This window comes from Dermacentor variabilis, chromosome 2 (genome assembly GCF_050947875.1).
Source record: "Dermacentor variabilis isolate Ectoservices chromosome 2, ASM5094787v1, whole genome shotgun sequence".
Taxonomy (NCBI): Eukaryota; Metazoa; Arthropoda; class Arachnida; order Ixodida; family Ixodidae; genus Dermacentor; species Dermacentor variabilis.
In genome coordinates this window covers 62,360,277-62,372,887 of record NC_134569.1, presented here as the reverse complement: position 1 = coordinate 62,372,887, position 12,611 = coordinate 62,360,277, and the positions used below count along the sequence as shown (strand labels likewise).

The 12,611-nt window shown below is 46.9% G+C and overlaps 1 protein-coding gene across 2 annotated transcripts in view; it reads left to right on the top strand.

Annotated features, from left to right (window-relative positions):
* Nucleotides 1-225: 225 nt before the first annotated feature.
* The window catches only part of wg (Wnt family member 1 wingless), a 67,506-nt gene continuing 55,120 nt past the window's right edge, over nt 226-12,611 (top strand). The window contains exon 1 of one of the 2 annotated variants that reach the window (XM_075680775.1): nt 226-523. In XM_075680775.1, the coding sequence (XP_075536890.1) occupies nt 324-523 (200 nt within the window). In that variant the 5' untranslated portion in view covers nt 226-323. Of the gene's footprint in view, nt 527-12,611 lie in introns of both variants that reach the window. The other variant, XM_075680774.1, reaches the window with a different exon arrangement.

Below are 12,611 nucleotides of genomic sequence, written 5' to 3'. Positions count from 1 at the left end.
AGCGGCGGCGCGCGATCGGAGGCGCAAGAGAAAAAGAAAAATAAGAGAAAGGCCAGAGACCAGGTGGGGGGTGTTGCGGGGGCTGGGAAGGGGGGGGGGGGTCCCCCACCGCCGAGAGAGGCAGAGGAAGAACAAGAGAAAGACGACACGGCGCGGGGAGAGGGTGCGAGGGAGAGAAAAAAAAAAGGGCATCTGCGCGAACGTGGAGACGGCCCGGATCCAGAAGGGTCCAGGACAGGTACGGCCGACATGCGCTCGCCCTGGACGACAGCCGCGCGTCGAGGTGTGGTTCGGGCCAGGGTACGACGCTGAGCGGCTCCGCTATGGCGCCGCGACGGTCTTCCACCGCGCCGCCGCACCGACAACGCTGGGCAACAACGTCGTCGTCGTCTTGGTGGTCTACCGTCGTGCTCGTGATGGTCTTCATCCTCTTGTGCTTCTGCTGTCTGCCTCCGGGATCAGAGGCAGTGGGCTCCGACAATGTGGCCAAACGCAAACCGGGCCGAGGCCGAGGATCTAGATGGTGGTGAGTGACCGTTCCACTCGGGATCACCGCTTTTGCTGCGAGCGCTTTTAGCCATTGAGAAACCAAATGCGCGCGCGCGCGCTCGACGCCGCGGACAAGGGCGTCGTCGTCAATGTCTCTTTCCCTCAGTAACGGGTTGTTGCGTAGTTTCGTCCTCCGAAGTCCTCCCTTCTCAGGTCACGACTCTGCATAATCCGGGCCGCCTAATTATGCCCCGCTGATCGGTATCGTGCGCGCCGATGCCGCCGCGCCGGCATCCGTTCATCCTTCTCCGGCGTTTCCCTCCCGCGCAGTGATATTCCCCCACCAGTTCGCGGACGGAGGAAAGATACTCCTTCAGCTTTGCATTGTAAATCAGCTCCGTGGCGTCGGCCTCCGACGCCTTATCGGCTGGGACGATCGATGGCAGAGCGCCAATAATACGAGAGCTAACACCAGATTCAATGAACTCGCGGGTCACCCGCCTTTTCACTTGAACGCGTTCCAAGTTTGTCTTTCTTATATGCGTTCCTCGTCCTTCGAAACAGTTCGCAACCCAAGTAGGGTAATATTTCGTCAGGCAAGCAAACAAACATGCCCGATCGCGCCAAGGAACGAAGACGTCGCAGGGACAGTCACTTTCGGAAGCGCTCTATCGTGCTGTGCCGTATGCGATCACAGGGCTTCCTCTGGTTCTATTAACAGGCGTACAACGTAAGCATGTTCCACGAAACTTCGTGGCCTCAAAGCAATCACCGCTTCTCGATGCCAAAAACAACGCTGTGGCCTTGAGAAAATGTCCCACCTCGTGCATTGCTAATTGCATGTTTCTCCATCGAACCTACTCGTATGATTTCACCTGGCATGACGCCTATCCATTGCAGTGCGTTTGTTGTGGCGCCTTCCCACCGAAAAGCAAATGTAACCAAGAGAAGTTCAATACTTAATGTATGGCTTGCGCACACACATTAAAAGGTATACGAGCAAGGTGACCTTATGTGTAGGTACATGTAGGTACAACTGGAGATTGTTATTTCTTTCTTGGTGCAGCGACAATGAATGACACGCGCCCTGTTTAAAACTTATTTAAAATGAACGATCCTTTAAATGTCCCGTATATAACGACGCTGAAAGAAAATTATTTGCCACACAGCTCGCCTGCAGACACCTATGTAAGGAGCGAAACCTGCAAAACGCAATGGACTCGTCCAGGCGAAACCCACCTGGCAATGACGCGTCGGTGCAGGGACAAAGCGTCAGCAGAAAAAAAAAATAATAATAAGAGAGCAGGTTTTTCGCCTCCTCCAACTTGAACGGACGGACTGCACACATACATTGTGAGACACGTGTAACGCCACTCACAGACGCACATACGTGGCCACGGAGGCGCGAATGTACACGAAGTAATGTTTCGCACCGTCGCTTCGGATAATGGGCGCCCGCGGATTCCCCGAAAAAAACAGCCGCTTCGCGAAGCGACCCGCGGCCGTCGCCGCCACCCCTGCGTTCAAACGGAACCTGCCATTTTGGCCATCGAGCTGCGTGCCTTATAACGCACGCGTGCAGTCCGCGCGCACGTATATACACCAGCAATCGCGTATACACAAACAAACACGCGGCGGTGAAGACGTTTGACGCGTGTGCTGCGGTCGCACGCGAGCACGCACGCAGTGTGCGCGGAGAGTGTGTCTCGCAGCGGCACATAATGGTTTTCGAGCAGCGTTTTGCTGGAGTCCACATAACCGCGCGCAGTTTCAGTTTCCGGTCGAAGTGGCCGCAGTATACGCATGCACGTATGCGTTCGAGACGCATGCAGTGCAAAACAGCAGGACAACGACGTCGCAGCTGGAACTTGTGCCGCTTCTTCGCGCCTCCTCCTCAAGGTTAAGCGCGGCTCAGTGACTTTCTTCAGGTGTGGCGTCCGTCACACTTTTTGGTTGTGATCTTCAACACGTGCGTTGATATCGACGCCCTCGTTATTTTCATTTTTCTTTTTTTTTTTCTGACCTAAAGTGCGTCAGGCTTGCTCGAATGTTAAGAAAGTTAAAGCTGCAGGTTCACCGGATGGCGTGGCCAATGTTTGCGCCTGGGTGTCGGAACATGACCCGAAATTTTAATGATAGCGGCGAGGAGATTGACAGGTCGCTTACGAGCAGCTCGCCGTATACCCCCGAAATGTATTGCAGGCTGGAAACCCCTTCCAGAATGAATTCTTGGTTAGCCAGTGCCGAGCGTTTTCTTTTTGTGTGTGTGTGTGTTATGATCAGCATTTCTTTAGACGCATATCAGAAATGCAACGCGAGGTCAGCACAGCTATGTTTTGAAGAGATCCAACATCTTTGGAGAGACAGCTGCCTCAGTTTCTCACGAGGCACACGGTACAGTTTTGTTCGATCCTCGCGCCTAGCTGGTACTGTCATTGTTTAGCCTAAGCGTATTACCTAGCAGTATTCGTATTTTAGTAAAAGCAGATATTTTATTACGTTTGATGACATTATTATAGTTGAAAGACTGAAGCATGGTGAATGGGGAAGCTAATAGAATCTTCCTATATACAGGCGAGTATTGAAATTTTCACTTTCCGCCAGCCAAAACTAATGACCCATTCGTCAGATAATAGTGAGGAGAAACTATTTTTTTTTAATTTCACCTAAAGATAGGCGTTAAAGTGCCATAGGGACATGTGGGAGGGCTGGAGTGGAAGATTCATCCTTAACATAGCTACCATATCATTAAACTTCTGAAAACTATATAGTGCTTCTACAAAATTTGTGGGAGAGAAACTTGGAAATAGCCCATACAATCTGAAAGACAACAGGAGGCTCAAACGACTCATCATGTATTCCATTATGGTGAGAATACTGTTCCCTCTGGGGCCCTTGAGTATTCAATAGCTTCCCTCGAGAGGTAAAAGTAGGTTGAATAACATGAATGCATATAAGCCAAAACAAAAACTTGTAAAGAAATAACATTCACGTATAGTGTTCAAAAATTCGAACGCGAAATATTTTGAAACTACTTCAATCCAATATTGCCTTTCCAGTTTCACCTGCACTTGGATTAGCGGCTTCATTCAAACTCCAAAAACGTACACGCTTAAGATTATCCTTTGCTTAAAAACCGGTCCTACCGAGCGATTGCGCCTCGAAGAATGCGTAAAAAAGCACTAGCTGCTGCTCGCGCTTCAGATTAATTTATTTATGGAGTCTTACATGCCATAACTCTGACTTTGAGGCGCGCCACATAGGGGGGGACTTCGGATTAGTTTTTATCACATGGGCTTCTTTAGCGTGCACCGAAATCTGCTCGCGCTTCAATATGCGATCACTGCACATTTCTCAAATCATGCGCACTGTCCTTCCACCATTATCTAATTCGTAAGCCTACGTGTTCCCGGCGACAGAGCCCGTGAGAGGAAGCCACAGAAGACGACAAAGCTGTTATATATATAACTTGTTGGGATCACCGATAAAATGTGCAGATGTTTGAAATATGCCCACAAAAATTTTCGGAATGCGGAAACTGCGGGATAGTTTAGATTCTTCACCCGTCGAGCATGCAGAATGCTCGGGTAATGAAGTGCAGCACTTGGTGCAGAACCAACAATGTGCCGCACTGGATGTGCCGCACTGGATGTGCCGCACTGGAGTGCAGCACATTCTGCACCGCGCATTCTGCGGTGGACTCCTTGACTCACAACTAATGCTCGGGGTAGCGAAAGACCTTGCCCTTTTTCTCTCCCTGTATACGGGCAGTTTTCGCCCCACCGAAAGCTTATGTGCTTAGTTGTAGGCGTGCATCTCCGTTTAGGAGCGATGGCCGAAAGGCGATGGCGATGGAAATGTCATACGTCTTTTGGCGTTAAGTAGGCACTTAGAACTGTGACGTTCCTGTACCTTTGTTCGCTAATTTCTCATGTCAATGCTAGGCAGGAAGAGCACGTACGACTTTTTCTTTTTCATTTTAGTCTTCTTGCTGTACGATCATTCTCACCAGATGCTGGAAGGTACACTAGTAAAGCCATGACATTAATAAGCACAATTCATGATGGTGCAAGAAATGTTGGTTGAGATAACATGGTACAGAAACATTACTGATCACGTAAGAGCCGCCTATCCCTAAATTCAAACTTCGTTACTTAAGCAACAATAAATATGAAAAGCAAGCAGAAAATATTAACAAGCACTGTGCACATACAAGCATGTCACAAGCACACAAAAGTGTTTCTGGCACCAGCAGCGAAAACAGTGCAGTCTGTCATTCGCACATTCTCCAAGTGCTCCACTGCAAGTTTATAAGAAAGCATCAAAGGCTGTAATTCAGCGCTACAGCTTGTAGTTTATAACCGCCTATCTTTCAGTGCTTGTATACAAAATTGTACAAGCAATTTCGGTTCCACGATTCAGTTCAACACTTCCTGCCTTGTAAGTCATGTGGTTCCACCGAAACGTTAAAATGAAGAGGCTGAATAGAGATTCTCAGTACAAAAATAATTTCTTGTTTATTTTTATTTTTTTCCCACAAGCAAATTTAGGAATGTCACATGTCCAGCTCAGTTGGATTAATCAGGATGGTTCGGATGATTTCTAAGAAAGCTACAAATAGGCTTCTATGAAGGAGGTCCCAGCGGAACACTTGAAGTGTCTTTCTTTCTTTCTTTCTTTCTTTCTTTCTTTCTTTCTTTCTTTCTTTCTTTCTTTCTTTCTTTCTTTCTTTCTTTCTTTCTTTCTTTCTTGCTTGCTTTCTTTCTTTCTTTCTTTTTCGCCCACGGCTGCCAAAGACACAAGGAAGCGAAGTGTTCTAATTTCAGACTAGATAATTCCTTGCCTTAGGAGAAAAAAAAGAAAACTATTCCGCGCCGCATGTTCTTCGACGTAGGAAGCATGCTTAACTGCAACGAATGACAGGGTTCCTATCGTCCCGCACACACGAGGTGTCACGTAAGGTGAAAAGCGGCGTATTCAGGCGGCTATCGTCAGCTGTACATACAGAGCTATAGGGAGACAAAAGGAGTGAGAAGAAAAAAAAATCAGGCCGAGGATGGTGTGCGGCGGGGCCCACTTGTCAGCTCTGATGGTGATGGAGCACCTCGGAATGTGGATAAGTGCAGGGCGTGAGCACGTACACACGTATACCTCCCGGGGGAGAGACGACGCGTTCTGTCAGAACAGCAAGTGCGCACATTCTTTGCCGGTGACGATTTGTAAGCGCGCCGTGATAGATGACAACACTGTGAATGGACGTGGGGAATCGGAGGAGAATAACCACGGCGCGCTAAGGTTTAAAGAGAGACAATTGCTGAAACCGAAAATCGCCGATATCCACACCCCGAGGGCGGAGACGGCTGAATGGAGAGGCTCTCACGTGTAAGAAAAGTCTCGTATCGGGCTGCAGGTCCTTACCGTGTGCACCTATTAAAGGATTTACGCGGGCGCGAACGGTGAGATTTTCTTGTGTGTGTGTGTATGTGTGTGTGTGTGGTTAGATTGATCGTCTTGTTCTGGGGTGCTCTCTGGTCTGTCACGTAAGTTCCCCAATACGAAACGAGCGCTTCCCCTCGATGGTGCCTCTAATAAGTTGTTACCTCGGCTTACCAGAAAAAAGCATTTTCTTCTACGTTCTGTTTCTCAGTTCGAGCATAAACGCGGGCCTTTATGCTATCGTAAAACTTGGCAGGCCTGCGCATTCTCGTTATTACTTTCTGCATGCGAGTACAGTGCCTGACAGAGTTAGATATGTGGCCCGATTATACCTAATTGTGATACGAATACTTGGCGGAAATGGGACACCAAGTGACAAGAAAAAATATACGAATAGCACGTGCTCTCAGCTATGTGGTTCTTGAAACGATGACGCGCACTTTTTGTATGTACGCTGAGGTAGTAGAGAATTCATTCATTCATTCATTCATTCATTCATTCATTCATTCATTCATTCATTCATTCATTCATTCATCAGGCGTCACGTTTGCAACTCTGTGAGACGGCGGTATAAAAGTGAAGGTCATCAGTTTCCGTGCCGTTTGAATGTGTTAAAGAAGTGCTTGCAGTATATAATTTACCGTGAACTTGATAGTGTGCCACTTACAACAACTGCATCCCTATACTACTCAAGTAGTTAAAAGCACGTTTACGGAAATTGAGGGATTGTTTACAATGAAAGACAGAAGGAAAAACTAGCTTTCACGTTTTCTATATTGCTGTAGATGGTAGGGGTGTGCGAATGGTGATTTTTGAGATTGAATTGAATAGGAATCGAATGGTGCCAACAGCAAACCGGATATTCGAATATGGAATACTTTTCGAATAGTTTTCGAATAATGAACAGCCGTTGTCACAATTAAAATAATACGATGTTCGCATCCCAGTATTTCTAAACTTAGCAAGTTTCTGTCATTACATAGTACGTTATGAAGCGTTGTTTATTAAAAGCACACATCGAGCATTGGAAGCAAAGAGCAAACAGTTCCTTTGAGTGCACAAGGCTCTCCAGAAAGTGCGAATGATCGCTATACAGCCTGTAGAGTATGGCTACCTAAGTGACGTGCTTCACTACGCAATCCTCATGTTTTATGCCTATGTACTATGCCCGCGGGGGCAGTAATTTGCCATACCATTGCTCGAATTTTATGTTTACTTGGGCGAAGTTGATGATTTTATATATTCTCAAAGCATTCAAAAACTATTCGCATTTTTAGGAATAAAGAAAGCAAATTTTACTTTGTTCTACAGAAAGAAAATGAGTAAGCGAGAGATTTAGAAAGAACAGATGAAATCAACTAAAATGAGATAAAGTAATCAGGAATTGGTTCCGCAGCACAAATTGATGTCATATGCCAGCGTGGGTCTCAATGCTGCGTGATTTCCTTCGAGATGCGCAATACGATGTTGATACGAGCTTGTCGCATAGAGATGTGACACTTTTAAAATGTCACACTGTAATTCAGCTGCGCGACTATGCTAATCCCAATTCACAAGTTACGCGTGCGGCCAAGGTATCACTCAGGGCCTATACTCTGACATTTATGGCGTAACGAATATTCATACGTCACTATACGCGTTTTCTTGTATAGTCCATTGTTTAGACGGTTCTGCTGTGGTATTCCAGTAAAAGCTCACACTAGGAGCGCCAAATGGTGTCGCAGTTTCTAGTCACGTTCTAAAAATAAAAGTAAAGCGCCATCAACATCACTCGGGTCAATTAGGTTCAAGGCCGTGTGCGATATATGCACTCGAGAAATTTCTATTGAATAATTATCGCACACACATTTGTTCAGCTATAACGAGGCGCAATGTCATATACTAATATACGTGCCAGCAGTAATATTATTTTGAATTGGCCTGATACGTTCCTGGATATCACACTAATTTCCCGCATAAGTTCTGATCGACCTGAAGAGAGAGAGAGAGAGAGAGACCTGCGGGCAGATTTTTTTCAGCTGTGCAGAAATAAGCCGTATTGCGAAACAGTGCCATGACAGTGACCGAAAAACCTGTATTTCTTGCCGATAACGTCGGTGCATTTCTAAATATTTTTTTACATTTTATTTCAAATACAAAAACAGCAATGGTGGACTTAAGACAAACAGTCGTGCGCAGTCACCGTCACCCACAAGCAACGCTCACCGCATCTCATTTATGGTTCAGCGCTGGCCGGTCCCCGCTGTGATCGCCAGTCAAAAGTTCGTACACCAGTGCATTCTAAATCGAGAAATGAAACTGCACCGTTTCGTCTAGCTTGTACAGCGTTGTGTTGATGAAGCCTATGCGTGCACCGTAATAAAATGTATTCAAAATTTCTTACTTCGATATCTTCCGTGTATTAAGGCGAAAATACTGATTCATTGGAAAAAGGTTTTTTTTTTTTTCATTTGAAACAGACAAATAAACGAACTGACCACAATTTTCGACATATGTAAAGTTCACAAGATATATACGCGCACGGAAGGATTTCCTATCTCAGGAAATGTATACTTTGGCGTTGCATTTATTATGTCGCGCCGACACCTTTCACGATTGGCAGTTGGCATGATTGGCATGAGTGGCAGTTACTGACGCGCGAAACGAAAATTACAACACAGATATTCGTGTTTAGGAAACGTTAGCTGACATGACCTCTTGTAAACAAGCAACATTGTATTGTCTTTTCAATGTAAAAAGTGTTGATTTAAGTAGCACATTATGTGCATGTGCTGCAAATCTGTGATGAAGGTTGGTATACAAAGTATAAAATGAAAAAAAAATGCAACAGTTTCAAGCGCTCAACTCCAGAACTATATAATAAAACTGCATGGCGTCCTCGTAACTGACATAACCCAATCGGCAGGCGCATCCTAAGGCTATCTATTAGTACCTGCATAAACTCTACTGTGCAGGCGCATGAAGCCAAGGCCTGAACGTATACTTGGAAGCAAGAGAGGCTTTTTCAATCACGATGTGTTTTCGATCTTGAAGCAGAAATCTTCGTCCGCTTCTCTTTCCACTAACAATGTTTCTCGCATAGCAAAGATCTTCGTATTTATATTTTCTGCGTCGAAAACACGCAGATGCGCAGCTGAGCTCTTCAAAGCGTGACAGTAAAGAAAACTTTACGGCAGCTTACGTGCGTCTCTTTTCTTCTTTCTTTCGCAGCATCATTTTACTCGCTTTTCGTTTCCCTGCATTCCTTCTCCACTCAAGAGCGAGCTTCTTGGGGAACCGAGACGACAGGCCTCTTCCTTATACTTGCCAGACCTCCCGCATCCACCTAAGCAATTGACTACCACTTTCCAGCGCTCGCTTTCAGCGTCCCCACAATGTCTCCCGGTGAAACAGGTAACTCACTCCACGACCTCTGTGTCAGAGAAGTGAGCTCAAAGGGTTTACACGCCGCACTGAGCGATCTAAGTCACTACTCGCGAAGGCGTGTATACTTACCGTCAAACACGAGCAGTCGATTGTTTGAACAAAGCAAGCAAGCAAGCAAGCAAGCAAGCAAGCAAGCAAGCAAGCAAGCTATCCAGTATGCTCACAGCTCATGATCGGAAACGCAGGGGCTCAACTGACTTCATGCAGTCGTGCTTTCAGTGCCCGAACGGCTGTCCTTCCGTCGATGCTCGAAGTTCACGAGAGAGAAGTGACTCGAGCCAGCGGGGGGATAACAGCGGTTTGCTTTTTTGCTAAAGGGATCGAGAAGCGATGTACTGCAGCTGCCTCGGGAAGGGGGGCGGGGTTGGGGGATGCTGCCACCGCTGTGGCTGGAAAGCCGCAGGGGCTTAGCGACCGCGTCGAACGCACGGCGGCGGCTCGAGGGGTCGAGCGCGGAAGTGGCGGAGCCGCAGACGCAGGTGCGCGCGCCCACGCGCTGCTCATGCCCTTCTCGTCCCATGGGGGTCTGTTGCCGCTGCCGCACGCAGGCCTTGCACGCGTACGAGCGCTGCGTGGCGGCGGCGGTGCCGTTTCCCTCATGACCGGCGATTTCATCCTACACACACGACCGCGTATATAAACTACGTAGCATCTTCCGCCTCCCTCCGCGATCATGACTTGGAACCCCCGCCTGTTACCTCCGCGTGGCTTATTACGCACGCGCCCTTGCCGACGCAATTCAAGTTCAGGCGCTGTCGAATGACCGCGCCCTTCTTTCTTTCGCGCGAGATCACGCTGCCGTGTGCGTGATCTAGGAAGCGGCGCGGCCTGCAGTCAATCTTAGCCAATTTCCGCTCTCCGAGAAGGGGCCCGTTAGAGAAGGCGGCTGGCTGCCCCGCTTTTCGAGGCGCGCCGAGTGTTTGTATTTGTGCGCCCGCAAGAGGCCGCCCAATAAATCTCTTAAACCTACACGAGGAAGCGAGCGAAATATGGGTGGCGCGCAGGTACACACCACTGCAGGGGCTCCGCTGAGCGCTCGGTCCGTGATTGGGCTTGTATACATGCGCACCCCTCGCACAATCAGGACGGTGTGCGAATTGTTTGTGTGCCCGTCTATATGTATACCTGCCTTTCACACAATTAAGTTCGCACTGTGACGGCGCTACGAAGCTATACGGACTCTGCGTGAAGCCGCTGTATGGGGCACGTTATGTGCGATGGACTTCTACGCACACGACGTTGTCATCTTCATTATTCTTTCTCTACTAAGTTTCTTTCTTTTTTTTTTTTTGTCAGCGTCAAGCGTATCGAAAACGGTATTCTCGTAGTCAAAATTTCTATGTGGTTCATGTATGCTATATAGTTCCCTGTGTCTGTCTTGTGCGTATATAGCACAGAGCAGCTTGAGACAAATGATCGACAGAGAGTATACGAACACAACGCTCATGCATTTCCAACAAAAATTAATCTATTTGGAAAAGAAACCACCGTTATATACGAAAAGGCAGGCGGACTAGAAATGAAAAGCTACAGTGAGCAAACTAAACGTTCAAAGTGAATAGAATAACAAGGCAAGAACCAGTAGAAAGCAATATCAGGCGCTTGTATTACGAATAACAATACAAATTCGCAGCTCTCTCTGCAGCAGCGCTACTGATGGCGCAATGGCGGCACAGTGACGGAACAAAAGCTGTGATTTTTTTAAATACAGACAATCAGTTTGAAATTAAATCTGCTGTTTGACGACTCCATAAGCGGTACGGTGATCTATGAGTGACCCCATATATACGGGAGGCTTCCGATTAACTTTGACTACACGAAGTTCTTCGTAACGCGCATGCGCTCAAAACACGCAGTACGCGAACGTTTTTGCAATACCGCGGCCCCGTCGTACTGCTGCTCCTCAGGCAATCGAACCCCCGACATTGTGCTCAGAAACACGACGCCGTGACCAATGAGTCACCACAGCCGCGGGTCAACACATGGAATAAAATTATGTCTTGTAGTTTCCTCGGGCATTAAAAATGTGGCTAGAAAGTTGTACACTATTCGACAATCGCCAGGTTCGTGCGTGCACAAATTTATGGATATCTGTGTACTAAATTAACCAGACTAGTCACGCTGACTAGTCTGCGGAGTGTTCTTAAAATGTAAGTGCTGCATAGTAAACGTAGCATAACGTATTACTTTCTCCTAAAATAGGATAAAAAAAACGACAACATGCTTAAATTCGTATTTATATGCTGTTTAATAATGTCGGTCGTACAATAAGGCAACAGCTTCATGGACATTGCTCATTTTGATTTCTTTTCCGAAAATCCGCTATATACGGGCGCGCACGCTGCAGCTACAGGACACGGTCGTCTGGCAACTGTAAACTCGGTATTATAGCTGTTCTTGCAACCATTGTTTTCAAATAAAAGCTGCCTTTAAAGGCGGTGTGAAACACCTTACCTGCAGCAACCAACGCAGCCAGCTTTCAGCAGTATATATGGTATATAGCTGTTGTAGTATAGCTATGCAAACCGATCGGTTTCTGAAGCCGGCCCATCAAGAATCATTATCATCGTTTCCTCTATAAAGTGATGCTTTCTTTTCCAGTAAATAAGGAAACGTGACCAGCTTCATCGTGAGGTCAATTATACTCGCAAATTGGCGCTAAACAAGAGCAGCGCGTTACTCGAAGAGACCAAGACCGGCATCAAAAGTCACAAAGAGCGTTCATTAAAAAAATCAGCTGCAAGTACACCGCCCGTGAACCGCCCCGTTCTGTTTCGCGCTAATAATGTTCATAAAAGTATGCTCCGCCAACTCGCCCAAAACAACCACCTTGTAGGCCACTGAAAGCTTCGCTCAAACCGTTTCCCACAGCGCGTGGAATTCGCATATTTTTTTTTTTGAAAAATAACTCGCGCTGACCTGAAAACCTATACCTGTTACGTACGGTGAAGGACGTGGCAGGAAATTGCAGTCCTTGCGCAAAAGTACTCATTGCTTTACAGTATCTCACAATTGTTGTTTCAGTTCCTTGCCGCATAATTATTCTTCGTTTGGCGAAATGGTAAGTATCATAAATGCCGGGGGCCGGTAGCGTTAAACTTCAGCGCATTTCACCTGCCTCCACTTGCAGTGAGCTTCGTACACTGTGAAACATTGATCGATCAATTTCCATTATTGAAACAGATGTCATTATGGCATTATTGTGAGAGGGGGGTATTTTAGAAATGGTTTTAGGCGCACGAAATAAGACAAGGACAACG